Here is a 23,697-nt window from a genome sequence, read left to right on the forward strand (position 1 = left end):
AGGCAGAAGATGAAGAAAGTACAGAGCACACAAATCACTTACAGCAAATGACTTCAGGTGCAACAGACTCATTTAGATGAACTCTGTCTTTCTCAGAGTCAAACCAGTGTGTTTGGATTCTACCTGTTTGAAGGAGTCCTTTGTTTAATAATAGGCTACTGTACTGTACCACATTATGCTGGACATAGATGTGGGGTCACATGCATCATGCCAACACCTACAAAAAAACCTCATGGACTTATAATATTATATTGTAAACTCAATAGAAAAATTGCCCATTTGAAATATTTTTACCTTTCAAGGAGTTCTCCTTGATGAACTTCTCCAGGAGCTTCATCTCATACACATCAACTTTGTGCAGTTTACAGGAGAGACCTTAATGATGAAAAGGTTTTAAAATCCAAACTAAAAAGGATTGTGGAGAATCCTTACATTTGTATGTTTTTCCATAAAACAGTAAGTGGCCTTAACTCCAAGCTTAGTTATCCAAACTAAGCCAAACTTTTCATGTACTTACTGTAGACTCCTGCCCTGAACACAGAGTGTATATGTGACATATTCAGTGAAGAACTTCGTCTTTGGGCTGTTTGCATAAACAGAAAAATAATGTGGACACAAATCCAGTGACGTGCAGTGAAGGGAAGGGGTCTGTTGTCTGAATCAGATGGCCAGATTCAAATTTTCTATATATTCAAAATGTCTCCATGCTTGATGGGGAAATCAGGCTGCAGGCAAGTAACCAGATTTAAATATTTTTATTAAGATGCAGATGAAAACATGCAAACTGTTGCCTTCTTTCTAACCACCCTTAACATTAGCAACAGAAAAATATAATTCAGTGAACATTATATATGTCATTCTGTTTTTGTAGCTAGAGAAAGAGAAAACATCAGGGCAAAAAACAGTCCCTTGTAAAATTTAAAAGCAAAAAACTGAGAGACGTGTCAGCAGAATCCTTTTGTGGTTTGTTTTGCCTTTAAAAAGTTGGTGAATATTCAGAATTAAAATATACATATCTTTCACTCTACCACCAAAAGCCAGAGAAGTACGCTAAAAAAGTATATATCTATCCAACCATGCAAGGGCTTTGTGATCAAAGTTTAATATTGACCTTAATGACAGTAATTCTGTCAACTAGGAACAGAAACAACAGCATATCTTTTCTTAAAATGTTTCTAGTTTATTCTCAAATTTGGATACGGAGTAATAATGGATTATGCCTACACTGATTCATAGTATTAACAGATTTGGTTTTAAAACTGAAACTACAAGGTTGGATATTGTGTTTATATAATATAATGTTGTTTCTTGGAATTTAAATAAATAAAACAATTTTGATTGAATGGTATAAATGAATATTGGGGTAAATTAGATTTTTTTAAAAAGGTTCAAATCAAAAACAAGTTTAAGAATTCAAACTCTGCAACTGCCAAAGAACAAAGGAGGACTTGCACCTTCATGCTTGAGAATGAATGATCTGCAAAATTCACAATCTGGTGTTGTAGGTGCACTTCTGATCATCAAGATGCAACAAATATTGAAGAGAAAAATGTCTTGGACAGTTTCAGTACAAGCATGTTTAAGGGACCAAGGACAAGTTCAAAACCTTTTAGAAACAGGTCATATGTTTGTCTCTGAAAGCTATGTGAATTATTGTCACTAAGAGTGTATTTTCTAAAGAGATAAAGATACTTGGCTGGTGCTCTCATGACTTTTATACCCAACATACTGGATGTTATAACAGATGAGTTAATCAAGATATCTCCTTTTGCTTCAATTTCTTTAACCAGGGTCAAAGAGCCAATACGGGGCAGCCTCAAGTTCAAAAGTAAAAAAATAAAGTAACACCTACACCCACATTTCTGTGTGGGGCGCTGGTGGCCTAGTGGTGAGTTTGCACACCCCATGTACGGTGGCTGTCGTCCTTTCCTGCACGTTATTCCCCATTCTCTCTCTGATTTTCAATGCTATCCACTGTCCCGTCCCACCAATAAAGGCATAAAAATTATATTTACTTTGTGGTGTAGAGGAGAGGTGGTCACCTGGACCAGGTGAGGTGTGTCTATGTGGGAGTGAGCAGGAGTCCAGCCGCTGCTATAAAGGCAGAGTGACAGCTCCTACCTTGACTTGTTGTGAAGACAGTCATGAGGAACAAAAGCTGCCCTCAGCTCACACTCTGCTTCCTGCTCATGGCCACTGAGTGCCTTGAAGCATCCACCTTACAAAAGAGTTTTACACTTATAAGACCAGGGACAACGTGGACTGAGGCCAGACTGTACTGCAGGCAGAATAAGATTGACCTGATTCCTTTGAACATTGCAAAAAAGCAGCTGTCTACATGGTCGGTGGAACGTCCTGTCAAAAAAGTTTGGATTGGTGCACACAGAGACCCCGAGGTTCCCTCAGCCTGGAAGAGCATAAGTCTGAGGTATGTTGTACTGTTGGTAATTATTTTCATGCTGAGTCAATATCTTGAAAATATTTTGACGTCAAGTGCAGTTGCAAAGCCAATTTATGTGTTTTATCAGGAGTGGAGGAGATGAAACAATCTGGGCACCGAGTCATCCAGGTGATGAAGACTGTGCACTTCTTAATAATGACACAGGACAGATAGATGGCAGAGCATGCTCCAAATCTCTTCCTTTTGTCTGTTTTGGAGACAACCTGGTGCTGGTGAAGGAGAACAAGACATGGGAGGATGCACTGCAGCACTGCCATGACATGGGAAGTCAATGTGACAGTGGGGGGCCGTGCAGGTTCACCTTCAGACTCCTGACTCTGAAAAAGCTGGCTGACTACAACTATGTCAGAGACAGGATCTACAATGCAGACACAGATGAGGTTTGAGACTGGCATTAACTGACATTATTATATATTTTTTATTATATTCAAAATGTCTCCATGCTTGATGGTGAAATCAGGCTACATGAAAATAACCAGATTTAAATATTTGTATTAAAAAAGATGGAGATGACAACATGCTTTACTGTCTTTCTAACCATCCTTAACCTTAGCAACAGAACATAGCATTCAGTGAAGATTATACATGTGTCATTCTCTTATTGTGAAAAACTGAGCAGCTGACCGCAGTCTGAAGTTATTTATAATTTAACTGAGGTTTTAAATGTATCGTTTAATGCTCAAATATTCAAATGATAAAAAAAGGAGAACGCTCAAAAGTCATCAAACTACATCAGAGTCCATCAGAATACAAGTCTAAAACTATTCATGTTTGCTTTGTGTGTCTCAGGTGTGGACAGGTCTGCGCTTCCTGGCAGGAGGCTGGTTTTGGCTCGATGGAGAGAAGATGGAGGACGAGGAGAAGCTGCCACGCTGTCCGTCTGAGTGGAAACACTGCGGGACAGTGTCCAAATTTGACTCCAATAACTGGATCACCAGGGACTGCTCTGAAAAAAGAAACTTCATCTGTGTCAGAAGTAAAATTCCAGAATAAAGAGAACAACTTGAAGTTTGAGATATACATCAAGATCTGAATTTAAAGCATTGTGTTTAATTGTTGAGGCCAGTTTCAGCTTGGTTAACAGACTGACTATACTCCATATTCTGTAGTTATTATGTTTGTTGTTATTTATATATGTTGAACATAGAAACATTTTAGATGCTCAGGACTGTATCTTATTTTCTTATTGTAACAAAAGCGTGAGATATAATATTACACAGAGAGATGTCATTGACTTGTGTACTTTAATTAAAAACATGTTTATGGAGAGAAAAAAAATCTATTTTCTGTGTGGAGTTCAAACATTAGAATCATTGAATAACCTGTGCTGTAGAAATTAAAATGAAGACATTATATCAGATATAATTACTCTGTTTATCTTATGTGATAAAACAATGCTTGCCTGAACAACGACGCTATACAAATAAAAATTGATCGATTGATTGATGTGTTGCTTCATGTATTGATAAACATTAACATGAGTGTTTTCAAAGTTTGCTTCAAAGAGAAAAGCCATGACTTACGAAGGACTTACAGCCACCAAATACATGTGATAAATACATTTTTACCTGCTTCCTGTGCGTAATCGACAAACAGGGTCTGTGTGTCCTTTACACATGATGATGACTAAGATTTTCTTCAGGTGACTGAGACATTTCAGTTCCAAGTTAGCTAAAATTGACTGAATTTACTACTACGGAAATGTTGATTCTTAAAAAGTGAAAACCTCTGTAAATACTAATGAACTTTGTTTCATTCTCTGTAGATAAACTAACCAGCAGTACTAGTTCTGTAAATGCACTGATTATAGAACGTGCATTATTTGTTTTTTGAGTCTGAGAAAATTAAACAAGCATTAAGCATTTAAAAGGAATACAGTTCTGCGCAGTATACATTTCTTACCAATAGGCAGCCAGACTTTAATTTATTTCCTTTGACATGGTATGGAAATTGAATGACTGAAGTTTAAAACGTCTCACCAGTAATGGCATCCCTTTTGTTATGAATTAAAGATAGGTCACTGTATCTTATTGTGATATAATTCTGATTAAGACAATTTAAAATTAACATCATTTTTTCAGGTTTTTTGGCGTAAGCTAATTTGGGGTTTTATTTCTAATTGTAATTCATTTCCTACCAGTGAATCCGTCGGAGGCATTTGTGAGTTACGCCAAGACAACTTCCGGTCGTCATTCAACCAGAGAGTAGCACGACCGTCTGCTTTTTCTCAGATCTTCTTAAAAACAGTAAGTGCTTACTCAGAAATGTTTTACTTTCTTTCATGTCGATAAGAAACTAAATTAAGTAAATCTAGTTTTATGATTGAGAGAAAATAACATCAAAGCTTTCCTGTGTGAAAAGCGAGTCCACACCGAGTGACAGGTTGTAGCATTTCTAGCTAGCTGATGTACACACATAGTAACATGCACACTTTAGTCATTTTGTTGTTGAAAAAGCCTCTAACGACGATATGCTTTCAAAACAATTAAACATTTGACATGATGGGGACAGCATAACTATTGCTTCTGTAAATGGTTGTGATTCAGCTTATCATACCGATGTAGCTCCACCATGCCTCATTAAACTGTTAACTACCAAAAAGCACAATGTTATCTGGTAGATAAACACATGTAAAATATATTAACCTAAACTTGTCTACAGATAAGTGCTGCAACATGAACACAAAATGACTTATTATCAGACAATATATAGATTCACCCAGCAATAATTTAGACAATATATTAATTCATTCAGGGCGATGTTTTGCTGCTTTTGTCTGTTTTATTTAATTGTTAAATTAAAGTTCATAGTCTTTGTGCTTTTATTCTGACAGAATGAAACATGGTTTTACATCAGCCAGTGAGACATTTGGACACCACTGCAAAAAGATGTGATCTCTGTTTCTAACTAGTTATAGATTTGTGCCCAACTTTCCCAGACAGAAAATGACAACTGTTAGAGATAACCAACAAAAAACAGAGTGTGTATAATGCAACATAATCAGGTTAATATTCATTTTTGAACAACAGAATACAAATGTTTCACCTTAGGAAGAGTTCAGATACCATTACTTGGGGGATTAATTCAGTGTTTTCATTACAGCATTCATGTGTCTCCTCCAGTCTTTCATACTAATCTTTGGTCTTGGGGCAAAAAGTCAAACAGTTCAACTTTGTTTGAAGGCTTGTCAGATGATCACAAAATCAGTGCCTCCTTAACACGGCTGGGAAATGAATCGAAACCAACATTCAGAACCTGTAATCTTGCCCATGTAAATTATTTTGATTATGTTCAGGGCAGAATAACGTCACCTCGACATGGAAGCAGTGTCCGTCGTTTGGACACATTTTGTCTTTAGGGAAGACGACACTGAACAAAAAGAAGTCAAATGTAAACACTGTAGAAAAACCTTTTTTTTTTACTGTTTTAGAGAAGTTCATTTCTTCTTTAAAAGTAAAAGGTGTCTTTTTCATTTCAAGCGATGCTTTGATTTCAGTTCTAAATATTCAATAAATAACCACAAAATAGTTCTTCAGATATGAACTCTTCCATTAGAAAAAAATATCCCAGCTTTAATAGTTGAGCATATTTTCAGTAGAGACCACGTCGGTGAACTATGAGGGCAAAAAACAACAACGAAATAATAGTTTATTAATCGTGATCCAGGTCAAACATTCAATTAACAGTGATTGATATTGATTTGAGGTCATATCGCCTAGCCTTCCTCGTAGAATAAGGTGTTTCTGTTGAAATTCAACAGACACTGATATAGAACGGTTCCCGTTGCATGTAGAGATGCTGATTTAGGGAGTTTGGTGTGGTTGTCTACATTTTTTAAAGAGCTTTGCATAGTAGTGTTTTGTGAACCTTCAGCCTTGTGTCAAAATGGGCCATTATAATATGAATTAGTGTGGCATGTTGTGTCAGTGTGGTCTGTAAAGTTCTTATTTATCTGTTTCCCCGCAGGAATCATTCTCTGTGACCTGACATCATGACGCTGTTTCACTTCGGGAACTGCTTTGCTCTGGCCTATTTCCCTTACTTTATAACCTACAAGTGCAGTGGCCTGTAAGTGTCTGTCTGAATCATAAATCTCCAGTATGTGTGGTTGACGGTGTATGACAATCTATCACTAGTGAAGAGTAGTTGGAATAAAATATGAGTTTTATACTACTGTTTATACAGACATGTTTTCTTTTGTACTCCTCTTCTGTACTAACATATGTTGAGAGATTAAGAAGTCTGTCAATAATCTGCTTAGTAATGGCAGAGGTTTGAGAGGGGGTCTGCATAATCCTCTTAGAAGTGTGAAGTGTGCACTTTAATGTGCTCACACTTTTGCTTTACTACAAAATATTTGTTTCTGTTGCTGTTATTAAATTCAAGACATAAAGAATGACCCCTCATACCTCCGGTTTCTTTTATTAAAAACATGTTGTGCTCTGTGCTTCCTTATTTGAAAGTCCTATCTTTAATGTGTTTGTGTGTTCAATCTTTAGTTCAGAGTACAATGCCTTCTGGAGATGTGTCCAGGCTGGAGCAACCTACTTGTTTGTTCAACTCTGTAAGGTGAGAGAGGTTTCTGCTGGTTAAAAAAATCTGTCATCATTTTGAAGCTCAATGCTTCCTAAAACTTATTCAAAATGTCAATGTTTGTTCATGTGAAGTCAAGTCTTTTAACTCCGTCTGACCTTCAGAGATGTAACTCATCTTGGGGGATAGGTCGTGTGGATTGTTTTCTCTGGGCGACATTAAAAGTGAACATTTTTTTTTGCCACCACTTCAATGCAGGTTTAATAAACAGGGTTTTCTTTTCTGTGTTTCAGATGCTGTTCCTGGCTACCTTTTTCCCCACATGGGAAGTAGGAGCGGGTGTTTATGATTTTGTAGGGGTGAGTAGTGATGACTCTTCATTTTAGCTACAACAGGATATGAATGTAGAAGATCAGTATTTCCCCACACTTTCAGATTTTGTTAACTGTTATAAACGCAAATCAAATCCCACTTAAGCTGAGGAGGTGAGTGTGACACAGAAGTGTGTCTTTGTTGTCCAGGAATTTATGAAATCAACGGTGGACCTGGCAGACTTGTTGGGCCTCCATCTTGTGATGTCTCGTAATGCTGGTAAAGGAGAGTACAAGATCATGGTGGCTGCTATGGGCTGGGCAACAGCAGAACTTGTGATGTCCAGGTAAGCAGCGACACTGTTCCAGCAGGTGAAACATTATGTTTAGTTTAAGGGCGCACTCACACGTGGTAAAGTTGCTCAGTACCGGGCTGAGGCACAATTGTTAAAATGAACTGGACTTTGGGACTCAAGTGTGCTTGGGCACGGTACAGATTACCTAGAGCGAGTGCGCCCCAACAAATCCCTGATTCACTAAAGCTCACAGTTTGTGTCCTGCTGTGTTTTTTCAGATGTCTTCCTCTGTGGGTGGGAGCCAGAGGGATTGAGTTTGACTGGAAATACATTCAGATGAGCTTTGACTCTAACATTAGTTTGGTGAGTATCTGTCCTCTTCTGCTGTTTCACTGCTTTACTGCGTCTAACCCCACATTTCATATCTTCTGCCATCTACTGAAATTAGAACCATAAGACGATCATTTCTCAGCAGTTCCGATATGTGTAAATATCGTCCTCCTGTCTTTCTGTACTTCTGTGTTATCGCCATTGTGTTTGTAATGTGAGTGCTTTGTAGTATGAGACCAGAGTGTGTAAAGCCATGAATTAAAGTGAGTATTTCTATCTTTGTAGATCCATTATATCGCCATGGCAGCCGTGGTGTGGATGTTCACCCGATACGACCTTCCCAAGAGCTTCAGACTTCCTGTCACTGTGCTGCTGGCTCTGTGTGTCTACAAGTCCTTCTTAATGGAGTGAGTGTGACATGCTTTTACACAGACACACACACATATGCTTAACATTAACATAGACATGCTAATACAGGTATCCTGATTGTTCGCAGTCAAACAAATAAAGATGATAAAACATGCCAGTAACTGAACTTTAAGAAGTTCACCTTGGTAGGTTTTGTTGAAGGAGAATAGTTCTTGTTTCATTACGTAGGTATAGGGTAAGATGAGGGACGGTGTAGGTACCAGATCAGCTCGGGTGGTCACATCTGCTCAGGGTCCTGCGTCCTCATTTGATGTTAAACAAGGCTTACTGTCTGTTAACTGTAGGTGGCGTCATTACAAACATTTAAATTTGACATGTAAATATGTTCAGACAGGGACTCTCATCAACCGTGTTACATTTATGGCAGTTAACAATCTGTGTGTTTGAGTTCTTCCTCTTTCATAATTCTTCTCCCTGACTTCTTGATGTCCAGCCAATCACAATGTACTACATCATTATACAAACGCAGGCGAAGGACCCCAAGCAGATCTGGTACCTACAACAATAACAACAATGAAAATGCTTAAATCTGCTCACTTACTTCATGTCCAAAAAATAAATAAATACCCATTAAAGGGGACACTTTGACAGTGTTTTTGAACATTTATTTGTTTAACCTGAGTGTCTACCGACCCACACAATGTGAAATAAATCCACCCAGTCCTTTGTTTGTGGTCTGCATAAGTCTTACAATGCAGAGAAAAATGCTCTGTTTCAAATGTGCTCTCCTTGTGATGTCACAGTGGGATTCTGGTAAAAAAAATCCCCTCCCCTCCCCTGGTATCTCCACCCATGGACTCCACCCCCAGCCTAGAAAACTTTTGCGCATGTCCGCCATTTTTATTCTAGCTAGCGAAGGAGTGATGTCTACGAAAACTCAGGGGGGCTCATTGCATTTAAAGAGACACACACACCAAAACGGAGCGTTCTGAGAGAGCTGGTTTATACAGGGTCACAAACCTCCTCTGGTGCTTGATTCATGTTTTATTTTGACCAAAGCACAGCACAGATGTTTCATTTAGACCACAGGGGACTGTTTGAAAAGGTGGATAATATGTCCTCTTTAAGATTCTACTTGTGATACCATGAGATGAATGTTAAAAAAAACAGAAACCACACCCATATTTGTACATTTAACTCAAAGAGTTTAGAAAAGACTTGAAGTAAACCATTTGTTTGTGAACCTGCATACCCTGTATTACTGTCAGTCTTTCTATAAACGGGACCATAATTTTCCAAAGTTTAGGTTTGCTGTCTTAAAAACAGAGGCATACCAGAGGTGTTAGAGGCAGGTGATTAGCCTCTTTGGTTCTAGATCTGCATTTAGGTCCAGGGCTCTGCTATCCTACTTTTATTAACTCTCCAGTCCCCAACATATGCTATAAGATTACTAGACGTCTTCCTGCTTATCAGCGCTTTACAAGATAAATACATTTTTTAGTGGAACTACATATATTGCCTTTTTCCTGCTAAGCTCAGCTAACCACATCATGGATCTCGTAGTTTACTTCTAATTTAGGGACAAGTCACTTCATCCAGGGTTGACCGACAATGTGGCTGCACGTCACTTAGTAAACCACAGGGGGGCACTAGTTACATGAGTGAAAATAATCAATAAGCCCTGGCTGCAGCACGTGGAATTGGGCGGGGTCTAATATTGTAAGACTTGTATGGCTGTCATGACACAAACAGCACCATGTGTTAGATAAGCACAAGAAGAAGCTTCAAATATGAAGCTATTCTTTTGGGAGCTTTATTATTGAGCGCAAAAAGGACAAAAATAAACCTGTTATAAAGTTTGAAAAGTAAATACATTTCATGGCTCTTTTTTATTTTCATTGTTTAGTCATTTAGTTCATTATTATGAAGTAATTATTGTTATGTTCCTGTGTCATCAGGATATTGTTCCATAATGTGCGGGGGGAAAAATCTATGTCCTGCATTACCAAATTCTGAGTTCATATTATAAACCAGCTGACCTTATTTAGAAGCAAGCAAAGAGTAATTTACATAACATTTAGAGTAAAGTACATCCAGTGGTAGGTAAGAGATAATCTCCCAGTGTACTAAATAATAAAATATATCTAACACTTGATGTACTTAAGTTCTAATTTTCTCCTTTTTGCTTCTTTAAAGTCTTTCTATGTGATTTTTCACACTTTAATGTAATAGAAATCAAGTATATCCTCTGAAAATAACTCTGTGAGTCATGACTGTCTACAATGGGTGTAACACCCGAGTCCCACTGTCTGTGATGTTTTCATGATGTTGAGTCCTATCTTCAGTTTGTTTACATCGCCAGGACGGCAGCTGACTCCTCCCCTCGAGTATAAAAGTTGTTTAATTGAGGGACTAGAGAAAAGAAGAATAACATACTGTACTCACTGCTTAACTGTGTTTCTAGATCACGCTCATTTCAGGTAAATTTACATGCAGTGTGAAGATACGAGCAGAATAAAGATCACTAGCATTAGCATGCTAACACAACAATGCAGCGCAAGTTGTTTTGGTTTCATGCTGGTGCTCAAGGGTGACATCTGCTGGATCAAAAAATCACATATAAAGCCTTTAATGTGTAATAAAACACAGTAACTGTTTACTTAGTAAAGGTATGATGATACTTTAAGCTTACCATTTGATGAAATGGACAGTTTTCATCCGTGACAATTCAAGCTGGGAGATATATCTTTGAATACACTCACACTGTATCTGTCACTGATGTGTGAACAGTTCAGTTTTGTCCTGTAACTTCGTCATTAACATTGTATTCCTCCATGTTTTGTCTGCAGGTTGTTCGTCCACGTCTTCCTGCTGGGCAGCTGGACCGTGCTGCTGGTGAAAGCTGTGCTGACCGGTGCCATCTCTCTCTGCTCACTGTTTCTCTTTGTCACTCTGGTCCACAGCAACTAAGTAACACTCAGCACCCTGAAATAATCCTGCATACATCTCTTCAGTCCAGACTGAACCCGGGTTTGTCATAAAATCATAAACTGACTCCTGAGGTCTTTTGAGTCTTTATACAACTTCCCAAAGACTGATGCTTGTTTATGTTTGGTATGTGGACCTGCCAAACATACCAGTCTAACCAACAAGCCACCAACCTCCTAAACCAACCAGTTTGTCATGGTTTGTTGTGTCTGTACTCGGAAAAGCTGTGACACCCAAGCGTCAGTATGATCAGCCTGTCTAAGCTGTGATGTTTTTTTAAGAGTGGATTTTATATCAGTAGGACCACAAATGAACTGAGACTTCATGAATAATTATTTTCTATGTGTTGAATGAGCCAGCCAAGGTGATTAGATTAAAAAGAAGAACATTTATTAGAGATAAATAACAGTGACACTTCCTTTATAGTAAACTGTCTCCACTAATGTATCATTTATTTATATCAAGCAGGTAGTTAATAATAAGTAGTTCAAAAGTGACTGTAGCAAGATTTTTTACTATTATTAAAGAAATATAAACAATTCCTGAGTGCAGCCCTCATTATGATAATACTGAGATCCTATCTGCATTAAAACTACAAAATGTGGAGTCATAAGCATCTGTGATTTTGATGTTTGATTAAAAAATATGTTTTTGTCTAATCTCAGTCCCAGAGCTTGTACTGTTCAGGCCTTGTGGTGTCTAACTGTTGTCAATCAATCTTTATTTGTATAATGTCAATTCATAACATGTTATCTGGAGAGCCTTTTCAAAAGAGCAGGTACAAGTCCTCTTTCTGATGTTATATTAAATCTAACATATTTAGTTCAAATGTCTTGATGATCAAATGTTTTCTTAGATTTCAACCTTTTTGAAGCTGCTTTCTTGTGATAAATGTAACTGTTCATTCATGATTCCTGTCCCTAACATTCACCACAATGCTACATTTCCAATGTGCCACACAAGGTGTAAATGATTAATGATGCTCTGTAACAATTTCTATCCAACCTCTTGGTTTTTATTTATTTTTCTTTGCATCTACTTAAAGTCATTTCCCCTCCTCACTTAACTCCTGTTAGTTTTTGCCATTAACTGATGGGTTGTCACAGAGAGGCACTAAAATGTTCAGCAGAATGATTTGCAGATAAAGAAAGTAGATAAATTCATTGAGGACGAGAGGAGAAGACGGATTAAGTGTCAAGTGAAACAATGGGGCAAGCAAATTACATCAGTGTTTAGTTCAAGGACGTATTCATGTCCTGGTATTTTTACAATCGATTCTCATTTTACAAAACTGCTTCAATCACATAATCGACAAGAAGCAATGTCAAAGTGAATCCAGCCCAAATAAAAGTAACAGACTTTCTCTTGTTTTCAGCTCTTTTAAACAAAGTGCTTAAAGTATCCTAATACATGCAGGTATATGCTCAGCAGGTGTCAGTGCCCCCACTGAGAAAGACTCTGAACCTTCCTGTTATCTTGATACTGTAATGTTAGTCTTTAGTGTTTATTTGAAGACACGGATCATTTTCTGAACTTTCTTTTAAATATATTTTTTGCTCCTATCCAAAAACTTCTGATTCTTTTATTTAATCTTCGGCACAGCTCAGGAGAAAGGAATGTGCTGCATTCAAGTCGTTCTACTTTTGTGGGAAACTAGCCAACTTGTAGGCTACTCAAAGTAGGCTTCATTGTGGTCATGAAACGGTTTTGGGAAAAAAAAAAAATCAAAAATTATTCTGAACATCAAATGATACTAAAAAGTGAGATATTATATTTGAATGCCCAAGTCTCATTTTCACTATCTGGTTTGGTCTTTCATGTTGTGAAGTTGCAGATTTCCTACGCGTATGAACGCGGCTGAAGTGAGACCTACTTCACCTCTTTTCGTGTTTGCCGGCGGAGTTGCACTTCGATTTAGAAATCCTCGAAACATCATGTCTTCCGATGAGATGTATCTGCTCTACCATGGACTTCTGCTCCCCAAAGAGACTCACTCCTTGGAAAGTTTAAAGTTTGCGCAGGAGTTTACGTTTAAAGACGATGACGTCGTGGCTGTCGTGTATCCAAAGTCAGGTCAGTGTTCATCACCGTTTGGGTTTGGTTCACTTACAAGTAGCTGGTACAGTAGTGATTAAAAAAACTGTGCTCATTTTAGTTTTAATTTGGTTCCTGCGTTTCTGTTCTGGTGCGCTGTCTGTCTGTCTGTCGGTGTTGTTTTGTGCCAGCAAAGTTGCAGAAACGAGTGTCTGACAGCTCATTGTAAAGGAGGCTGCAGAAAGTTTACTTATTGCTTATTGTTTTGACGGGGCACAGAACTGTTTGTAACACCCACCCTGCGGGGGTACTCAGACTTTGCAAGGTCCCCTAACAGGGGTCAAATAAATGACCAGTCAAAAATAAAACACAGAAGCAGATTTAAAGAGAAAAGGTGCCAAGGTTTATTAAATTAACTAACATAAAATTCATGAGTCACCATAAGATAATCGGCGCATGACTTGAATGTCTTATGGGCGGAAATAGGGTTTGGGCATGTATTTTGATGCTTTACTGATGAGGAATTCAGTGTCACACTTCTACAGTAAGGGAGTAAAAAGACTCCTTGTCACACAATATCACTGCAACTTCAACTTAAATCACACTATGTATGAGCATGCAATATCACTGCAACTTAAAGCACACTATTTATCAGCATGCAATATCACTGCAACTTAAAGCACACTATTTATCAGCATGCAATATCACTGCAACTTCAACTATAATCACACTATTTATCAGCATGCAATATCACTGCAACTTAAATCACACTATTTATCAGCATGCAATATCACTGCAACTTAAATCACACTATGTATGAGCATGCAATATCACTGCAACTTAAAGCACACTATTTATCAGCATGCAATATCACTGCAACTTAAATCACACTATTTATCAGCATGCAATATCACTGCAACTTAAATCACACTATGTATGAGCATGCAATATCACTGCAACTTAAATCACACTATTTATCAGCATGCAATATCACTGCAACTTAAATCACACTATGTATGAGCATGCAATATCACTGCAACTTAAAGCACACTATTTATCAGCATGCAATATCACTGCAACTTAAATCACACTATGTATGAGCATGCAATATCACTGCAACTTAAAGCACACTATTTATCAGCATGCAATATCACTGCAACTTAAATCACACTATTTATCAGCATGCAATATCACTGCAACTTCAACTATATTTACACTATTGGCATGCAACAAACTTGTGTCGTTTACACACTCAAATCGGATCCTCCGTCAGCCCTGCAACCAAAATGACCTTGACCCTCCCCGATGGTCCGCCCTGATGCTGCGCTGGGGAAGTGACGAACAAACAAGACGAAAAACAATAAAAATAAACTAGTCCGCCTACTGAGGCAACCCCATAGATATTTTGCCTCAAATACCGGCTACATGTTGATCATTTACTATTGTCACGACCGGCTCACAAACCCATGACAAAACTGGAGGAGACAAGGAGTACGCTCAACAATTCACGTTTATATGCACAACAGCACGTTAAACCAACAGGTACAGAGCGTCGGGGATATCCTCTCTCCCCAATCTCCTTCTCGATGTCTCCCCCCAAGGAGGAAGTTGTTTTGTTCGTCGTTTGCAAAAGAATCTTAGTCCTTTGTCAGTTTACGAATCTGTTGTTTATTGCCGGTAACATGTAGTTAGCATACACCTTCTACCTCGGCTATCCCACTTAACTCTGTCTCATAGCTTTTATGATTAACCACTATCACCACCTTGTGGTCAACTGTAATAGCACCTGATCATCACAGAAGTGAGGCCAGCTCTTATGGGTTGAGAACACCGGGCCCAGGTGACCACACCCACTGGCACCTGAAACAGAAAAAGTGGACACAAGGAACCAGCAGGGTCGTCACACTATGAAGTCATTTTGTCTCAAATAAAACATGTGAATCTGCTCAACAACCAAACTTCTCATCATCATAACTCCAGAACTGTCCTGAGAATCAGTATATTTAAAAGGATCATTCAATATCATAGTAATCCGGTGAAAGTTGTCCCTACAGACGGCTACATTGCAAACAGGAACTGCTTTTTGCAAATTCGGCTCACCTTTCTTTATGCCATGTTGCCAAAATGTAAATGATTTTGGGGAAACACACTGGGCTCATGTGGAGGAGGGTATTAATTGTTTCAGCTGTTTTTGTTTTTTCTGAAAAGACAACTGTCGAGTCAGACTTTGTATCTCTGTGTTGGTAGCTTGTCGTTGTGCAATACTAGTAATTATTACTGCTGTCTTATTCAGTATTAACAGCTGCTCTACTCCTCTCTTCAGGGACAGTCTGGATGCAGGAAGTCCTCCCTCTGTTGCTCAATGGAGGAGATCTGACTCCGATACAAACCATTCCTAACTGGGACAGGGTCCCCTGGCTGGAGGAGAAAAGATTAGAAGCGGTTGTAGATAAGATGGCTTCTCCACGGGCGATGGTCTCACATTTGCCCTACCACCTCATGCCCCCGTCATTCCACACCTCCAAAGCCAAGGTAGCTGGGCGGAGTCTTAAAAAACCCAGTTTATCAGAGGAGCTCCTTGGATCTTTATTTCATTTCAAGCAGACTTATCAAATGTGTCTCTTCTGTCTTTTTGCTGTAGGTGATCTATGTTATGAGGAACCCCAAAGACGTCTTGGTGTCTTCGTTTTACTTTCATCAAATGGCTGGATTCCTTTCAGATCCAGGAACATTCGATGAGTTCATGAACACATTCCTCGAGGGAAGAGGTCAGAAGTCTCATCCCACCTAAATGAAATATAGAAGCAGTTAGAATAGATCATCATTTTGGTGGACTACAACAATTGTAGGGCTGGCCATTTATCAATTTATATTTTCTATTTTGGATTTTAATGATTTTTGATGTGTAGATAATCAAGATAAAATGATACGTTTAGATGCTCAGCGATGCTCTTACTCTGTTCTTTTGTTAAATCCAGCGCACATCTTTTCTACAAAGATCAAATATCAAACAGGAATCACCTTCCAGACATCATAGGAAGAAACCAGTCTGACAGAATGGCAGTACAGTAAAATCAGCAGCTTCTCATCTCTCTCCAGATCTCGAAATTGTCTGCTTGTAGGAGTGAGCTATAAAACTAGCTTATTGTAAATTCCAATATGGAGAGAACAACAAATGTAAAAATATTTCATATTGTTATATATCGTCCTGCTCTCCACTTAATGACATCTAGTTTGCCGTCGACCAGAATCATTTGGAGGAGCGCTTTCAGAAAGGCTGTTTGTTAGTTTAGTTCAGCTCAAGCTTTAAGGACAAGTTATTGTGTCTTGATCTCAATATTCACCAAATTATGTAAATTCAAATTTTAACCAGGATCGACCTCCCTCAATGTATTTGAGTTGTTGCCATTTCCAACGTAGAGAAGTGGTTGAATTCATCCAGTTTAATATTGTCTAATAATATTGTTTTCTGCAGTGTTCTTTGGAAAATGGACCGACCATCTGAAGAGCTGGAAACACTCCGAACTGGGAGACAGAATAATGTTCATCACGTATGAAGAGATGGTTCAGGTAAAACACTCTAATAGATGGTCTAGTTTGTTGAGCTTATTGCCTCCTATTCTGAAGCTGCTTCAGATCCTAGCCTTCCTATTGGCTGATTGAAACGCCCATGGTTATGTCCTTTTCTGAGCTGCTGTCACACAGTCATAGTTATCCTGGTCCAGTGCCCCCTCTGTCATTAGCTCTTTATGGACTCTTACTTTAAGGTCATGTCAATGCCTATTAAAACAAACGTGGTCTTATGAGGAACTCTGATATGCTTATATACTATGTACTAGAATTATTCAAGAGCCATGGCACACATCACAGTTCAGACCCCAATGAATCATAATGCGGTTGAAGTATAAAAAGACAACATGAGGACTCTTATTGTTGAAAAAAATCTAAAAAACAACAACATAGCACCTCTTCTCATATTAGAGCTGCACACTTAGATAGACAAACTTACCTGATGTCATCATGATTCACATACACTTTTATTTGGTTCATGATCAATGGTAAAGGCATGTCTGGCTGATTGACCATATCCTGTCTCTCATTCCTGTTGTTGCACCTTAAATGAAAGGTCACAGTCAGCTAAAAATCAAAGGTTGTATCATGAGCAACATGTTCTTCAGTTCTTCAGAGAGAGAGCATCATATAAGATGAAGACAGACACCTTTTTGCTTCACTCTATTGAGAGAACATGTTTGCTTCCTGAAGGACCTTCCGGCAGCTCTCAAGAGGATGTCAGATTTCCTGGGTCGGGATCTGAGTGAGGAAACCATCCAGAAGATATCACATCACTGTTCCTTTAAGACCATGAAGTCCAACAGCATGTCCAACTTCTCCCTGGTTCCTAAGGTGTACCTGGACAGCGACAAATCTCAATTCCTAAGAAAAGGTATGGCCCCATTGTCCTCAGCTTTTATCACCCTGCTTTGAATTGAAATATCAACCTTCCTGATGCTGACCAGTTCAGTACACCCACCTTTTTTTTTTTGTAGTTATTAGTTAGTAGTATCTGATTGAGAATACATTTTTTTGTCTTTGGAAAGTTAATTAATATGCTTTACAGAAAACATAAAAAGGGAACAATCAGGTGAATAAAAAGGGGGGGGGGGTTATTCTGTTTTTAGCCTCCCTATTAATTTTTCCCGTCAGTACAGCTCCTTGCTTATAACATTTGGTAAACTTACATCTAAACACATAGAGAGAGGGAGAACTACCTTTACACTTAAAAGTATAAATATGATATCTATCCATAGACGTTCATGGTCAATAGGATCTGATTTGTAGAATTGAAGTTGTCCAAACATTATATTGTTGAGAATTTGTTGATCGCATGTGAGTGTCATGATGTGTTTGTGTGTTTGTGTGTTTGTGTGTTAGGTGTTGTAGGAGACTGGAAAAACCATTTCAGCTCAGAACAGCTGGCCAGATTTAGGTCAGTGATTCACAAAGAGCTGCAGGATGAGAGCTTCACTCTGCCCTGGAGTCTGGACTAAACAACACTCGACACTTAGATAAAGTTTTGTTTGATTTTGGAATTCCCTTCGTTCTTTGTAACTACTGTAACTACTACTAACAATTTATTTGTAAAACAATAACATTCATTTTATGTGTTCGAGTTGCTCTTTGGTTTGAAGGTCTCATTCTTGTGGACGCTCGGAAGGAATGATTTTAAACTTGGGTCCAAACATCCACTTCAACTTGGATAGAATTAAATTGAAGTTTTTATTTTCGGACATGTAAAAAAGAGAAGAAAACAAAACAAAACATATGTACAAACAATGAAAGATATTATACAAAAGAAGCTTTCAAATACTTGTTTCTTTAATTTACAAATCTGAAAAGGAGTGGAAAGAAGTCTGAATGTATTTAATCCCACTTCTTTATTAATCATCACTCATCCTGTCAGTCTCTTATTTTTATACTTAAACATACAAAACCTACTCATTACTTCTCTAAACATCGTCTAAAGTGTATATTCAATCCTACAATCCTCAATATAAACATATCAACTCATTAATGTTATATTAATCTGAGTATAAAAAAGTGATGTTTTGACATATACAAATATAAAGTTTAGAATATACTTCAGGATAAACTGATTGGTATCAGGGGTTAAGGTCACTCTGATCTCGTCTGTTGGAAACACAAAGTTGAGAAGCAGCTCGACTGACTGGCTGAAGGAAACAGACATAATATACAAAAATACACACACAAATAAAAACAAACTTTAATCCATGAACAGTTTTCAATTTACCAAATCAAATCAAAGAGACGGTACATTTCTCATCCGTATTTGACCTTCTTTTTCTTTCTGTGCTTCAGTTTGACTTCAATCATTTGATCAAGATTCTTTTAATGATTCCACTTTTTTATTGATAGTTTTATTATGAAAGCATTTGATTTCTGTTTCACTATAATGGAGTTATTAGACAATGTTTAATCATAATCATTAACATGGAGCCACACCCTTTATACAACAACATCAACAGTTAGATAAAAGACTCAGTGACTACATTGACGAGTGCAGACATGGAGACAGTTATAAAATTCACTCAGGCACTATTTATAGGAAGAACGTTATTTAGCTCGTGTCAAATATCTGATACAGCTTAATGACCGAGCAGTAAACCCCAAAGTTATCTCCACTAGAAACAGGATTCTGAGATGATCTTTAAAGTTTAATGCTCCATTTATTCCAAAATTCCTTTCAGCCTCTTGGTATCCAGCCTGAACATCCGTATGACTAATGGTTGAGTCTTACTGCTCTCATCACCCTCTACAGAGTCTGATTACCTGGAAAACAGTTTTATATTTAGTTTATATTATTTAGTCTACCTTGCACTGCTCTTCATGCTACTGCTCTATGTGCCTATGAATTACCCTCTTGGGACAAATACAGATTATTGAATTGAATACAGAGAATACTAAAAAAAAAAGTAATTGAAATGACAGATTACAGTAATTACTATAAGATGTACATTTTCTTGTCTTCAATATTTTACTGTGTTAAGAGGTTTTCTAAAATAAAAAAAAAAAGATTTTTTAACCAAGAATTTCTTCTGTTTTCATTCCTTTTCGGACCTTTTTAAATTATAATAATTATAGTTACAGTGTTGTTCTGTATACCATAACACTGTGTTCTGAGAAAATCTCATATCTAGCTTCATATCGACGCTTACTGGAATAACTTTTACACAATGAAATGACGCATCTGTCATGATTAAGAAATGCTCTTATTTATTGGATGAGGGTTCAGGGACAGTGGAGTCTGTAGTCACAATGTTTACAGGCCTCTGTGCTGTTTAATTACCATTTAAGCTATTTTCTTTGTACACCCTGCAGCATTCAGAAGCTGTAATCCTTTATTGTGCCATTCATACCTGAATATATTAAACCATTAAACCTGCAGCCAATAACACAGGCAAAGTAACATGAGTCATTTAAGTTGCATTACACTGCAGTAGTCCACCAGTTGTTGTTTTTTTTCAGTTTTGAATAGAGTAGGTTGGAGTCTTAGTTTGAGAAACTAAGGTTTGGCTCTGTTGCTCACCGCTAAGCTTACAGTGCCTGAACAAAGGACAGGGGTTCAGTTTTCCATTTGGCAGAGATTGCATCTCACTTTTCACTGCACAGGCATTTGAGTTTCTGTGTTAGTTTGGCTTTGTGCACAGAGCAGCTGAGGATCAGATACTAGAAAAATGTGTCCTTTTTCTGCAGACAAGCTCAGACCAGACGAGTCATGCACACAGCCCGACAGGCATGAAGCAGCAAGAGATGTTAAAAAGGAAGGTGTTTTAGTCAGACGTTTATGGACAAAATAGAAGCTAGAAGCCCACTCTCCTGCTCTTTGTCATCTGGATGTGAATACAAGCAGTTCTTATGTATTGACAATAAAACATACATAAGAATGGTAAATAGAGTTTACATAGAGATTTACAAAAAAATACTTTAACTTTAAGTCAAGAAAATGAAGCTAAAGACAGTCTGTAATCTCAGAGTATAAATACTATGTTGGTGTGAGTTTGTCTTCAAATAGCCTCAGTTACTGCAGACAGACCTGAAATCTCAAGAATTCCCTTGGGAAATTTTGTCTTGGACTCAAAGTGCTGCCAAACATTCAGCTGCTTCCACTTGAATCAATAAAGAAAAAAAACACGTCCAAACATTAACAGAAAGGCACATGCCAATGCAAAATAACACAACATACTGTATATTACACATTACCCATAGTGCACAAGATCTGCAAAAAAACAGCATGCCAGATAAAATAACAAAGGTGAGAAAATATAAAAACATAAAAGTACACCATGATGCATGTTCACCTTCATGTCCTAAATGTTCCTACAGGCTTTAAAGCAGAAACAGTGCATACTACTGCTTAGTGTTTCTTTTCCTTTTGTAAGAGAAAAAAATATATACCAGGAGACTAAATGGCAACATGTCTAGATGTGCCTTCACCCTGCATACAACACACACACACACACACACACACACACACACACACACACACACACACACACACACACACACACACACACACACACACACACACACACACACACACATACATTCATAAAGTCTGTGTCCTGCTGAGCTCATATTTTACATAATTTGTAAATTATAGAAAACATTACTCCACTTATGGTGAAGTTGAAAAGTTGCAGTAGGTCACGACCAGCAGATGACAGCAAAGATCTGTATTTTTGCACAAGCTCTTGAATCTCATGAGCCAATCCCACACAACATACAAATACAGCCATACCACAGGCTCTCCAAGAAACCAGTTTGTGGTGTGACTATTTGAAACACAATACAGTTTACTAGATGTGACCCTGACCTCTGCCGGAGATTCCCGTATCCCGTACTGAACATTAAGAATTAAGTCGGGGATATGTTACATGTCGTTTAGTCTAACCAACCTGTTGTTTTTTCTTACTTTTAATTACTGCTGACTTCATCTTTTTGTTTGCAAGATTGACAACACTTACTATGACACTGAATAAAATAATACCACCATAACTCTACAAACATCTGATTATGTCATTACTTTGTGATTGGTTTAACCAGCTCTAACCTTTCAGTTAAAATTGTATTTATGAAATATCAATCAAAACTCTGCTCCCTTTGGAAAAAACACTCAGTGAAAAAATAACTGCTAAATTATTTACGTCTTTGAAATACGTGTCGTTATATAAACTGTTCATCCCACAGTAATTACAAACTCCTTGTCCATGACCTACAGCACCTATAAGAGACAACTTAACATTAAAAGCAGACTTTTACTTGAACATATGTTTTTGAAAACATGACTCCATGCTTATGGAAAATAAGCAGATTCTCCCTCACATCATTGTATTGCTCTCATGAAGCCACACAGCTCTTCATGAATGTTGTGATTGCTGAACCTAAAACTTCGGATCACAAAGGATTTGTAATAAATGTTATAACATATCGTGCACGCCTTCACATTTTTCTTTTGTTTATCTGTTTGCATAAATAATCAAATTGGATGTTTGATTCAATCAGGAGATTTACTGAAGACACTAATGCTACAGTGCAGTGACATACTGTAGTGTCTAAAGCCTGCAACAATGTATTGAATTTTAGTTAATGAGCTCTTACTGCGACAGCCATCACTTAGTATAGATCATCAAAGATTAAAAAAATTTAACTATTGCACAGTTATATTGTGAATTCATGTGTTGAAAACTCCTTGAGTGAAAGATTTGTAGTGAAAAACACCAGCCATGCTCTTTCGTAACATTCTTACTGACTCCTGAAATGGAATAAAGTAAAAATTGTTAGAGTACACCTTCATCGTTGTCTTAAAGTTTCACATTTTTATTGGTTAAATATTGTACATGTGGTGTAGAATAGCTCCTGCTTGTGTGTGTGTGTGTGTGTGTGTGTGTGTGTGTGTGTGTGTGTGTGTGTGTGTGTATGTGTGTGTGTGTGGGTGTGTCCCTCCCATCCTCCCGTCTCACCATCCCCTGAGTTCTGACACTACTTCAATTACTCTGTGGCCTTTTGTGCCCAGGGAGGGTTTGAGTGGTGGTGTGTTTGAGTGTGTGTTTCTGTTGAGGCAGACGATGTGGTGCCTGCATCGAGGACACCCACCTCGCTGCCGCCGTGTGCCCACCGGTCCTGCCCTGGGCTGCCCACAGGATGCTGTCCTGCTTTGATGCCCTCTCATTAACAGATCGCAGACACTCACACAAGATAGTCAATAACTCTGCAGAAGATCCTGTAATCTGTCTGAGGTCTGTCAAACATAGTCAGCCAAGTCTTCTTAAGAACCTTGACTTCCTTTTCCCCCAGGCAATGCCTACATTTATCCGATGAAAGCTTCAGACAGCCAAATGTTTTTGATCAGTTTCAATGTTTGGAATGGTCTGCTGAGATCTTCTGTCAAATCAAGAAACCAGTGAAACAGTGTTTGGAGGATGCTGCTTTGAAAATCTGGCCCCTGATAAATATTTGAAAACACTGAGGGCTAGACATGCAAGTGTGCAGAAGGAAGTCTTCTTTTAACCACAATGTCTGAGAAAGTCAGCTTCAAACTGGCATCAACCGGGGGATTGTTCTCTGGACATGTTCCCTTTTTGTAAAATAGTATGTTGTATATGTGGAGCTACCGCCAGCTGTTTAGCTCAAAGTTTAGCTAAGCACAAGAAACTAAAACGAGGGGGAAACAGCAAGCCTGACTCTTTCCAAAAGTAACAAAATAATAACTTGTGGGATTAATCCAGAAACTTGCTGATTAATTGAGTTTTTAATGTTGTAATATTTCTTGTCGGGGACTCGGGAGTAGTAACTTTAC

At 38.0% G+C, this 23,697-nt stretch overlaps 3 protein-coding genes across 3 annotated transcripts; all 3 read left to right on the plus strand.

The window, feature by feature from the left end:
* Positions 1-2,142: 2,142 nt before the first annotated feature.
* Positions 2,143-3,903, plus strand: LOC136179874 (lymphocyte antigen 75-like). The gene is made up of 3 exons (XM_065958148.1): positions 2,143-2,428; positions 2,529-2,841; positions 3,251-3,903. Exons 1-3 carry the CDS (start codon positions 2,145-2,147, stop codon positions 3,452-3,454), a joined length of 801 nt encoding a protein of 266 aa, XP_065814220.1. The 5' UTR covers positions 2,143-2,144; the 3' UTR covers positions 3,455-3,903.
* A 707-nt stretch (positions 3,904-4,610) lies between these two features.
* Positions 4,611-12,651, plus strand: tmem147 (transmembrane protein 147). Its single transcript, XM_020634270.3, has 8 exons — positions 4,611-4,707; positions 6,428-6,529; positions 6,961-7,030; positions 7,288-7,353; positions 7,516-7,652; positions 7,880-7,964; positions 8,217-8,338; positions 11,150-12,651. Exons 2-8 carry the CDS (start codon positions 6,453-6,455, stop codon positions 11,268-11,270), a joined length of 678 nt encoding a protein of 225 aa, XP_020489926.1. The 5' UTR covers positions 4,611-4,707; positions 6,428-6,452; the 3' UTR covers positions 11,271-12,651.
* Positions 12,652-13,146: 495 nt separating this feature from the next.
* sult2st3 (sulfotransferase family 2, cytosolic sulfotransferase 3) lies at positions 13,147-19,930 on the plus strand. Its single transcript, XM_020633749.3, has 6 exons — positions 13,147-13,361; positions 15,646-15,854; positions 15,964-16,090; positions 16,798-16,892; positions 17,586-17,766; positions 18,255-19,930. The coding sequence occupies exons 1-6, from the start codon at positions 13,223-13,225 to the stop codon at positions 18,368-18,370; spliced, it is 867 nt and encodes a 288-aa protein (XP_020489405.1). The 5' UTR covers positions 13,147-13,222; the 3' UTR covers positions 18,371-19,930.
* The last annotated feature ends 3,767 nt before the right edge of the window (positions 19,931-23,697 follow it).

This window comes from Labrus bergylta, chromosome 8, assembly GCF_963930695.1.
Source record: "Labrus bergylta chromosome 8, fLabBer1.1, whole genome shotgun sequence".
NCBI classification, from domain to species: domain Eukaryota; kingdom Metazoa; phylum Chordata; class Actinopteri; order Labriformes; family Labridae; genus Labrus; species Labrus bergylta.

Coding starts and splice junctions, on each gene's coding strand:
- LOC136179874 (XM_065958148.1), top strand. CDS start 2,145: ATGAGGAACAAAAGCTGCCCTCAGCTCACACTCTGCTTCCTGCTCATG. Junction 2,429..2,528: donor TGGAAGAGCATAAGTCTGAG/GTATGTTGTACT, acceptor GTGTTTTATCAG/GAGTGGAGGAGATGAAACAA. Junction 2,842..3,250: donor ACAATGCAGACACAGATGAG/GTTTGAGACTGG, acceptor TGTGTGTCTCAG/GTGTGGACAGGTCTGCGCTT.
- tmem147 (XM_020634270.3), top strand. CDS start 6,453: ATGACGCTGTTTCACTTCGGGAACTGCTTTGCTCTGGCCTATTTCCCT. Junction 7,031..7,287: donor TGTTTGTTCAACTCTGTAAG/GTGAGAGAGGTT, acceptor TCTGTGTTTCAG/ATGCTGTTCCTGGCTACCTT. Junction 7,354..7,515: donor GTGTTTATGATTTTGTAGGG/GTGAGTAGTGAT, acceptor TTTGTTGTCCAG/GAATTTATGAAATCAACGGT.
- sult2st3 (XM_020633749.3), top strand. CDS start 13,223: ATGTCTTCCGATGAGATGTATCTGCTCTACCATGGACTTCTGCTCCCC. Junction 16,893..17,585: donor CGTATGAAGAGATGGTTCAG/GTAAAACACTCT, acceptor TGCTTCCTGAAG/GACCTTCCGGCAGCTCTCAA. Junction 17,767..18,254: donor ATCTCAATTCCTAAGAAAAG/GTATGGCCCCAT, acceptor TTTGTGTGTTAG/GTGTTGTAGGAGACTGGAAA.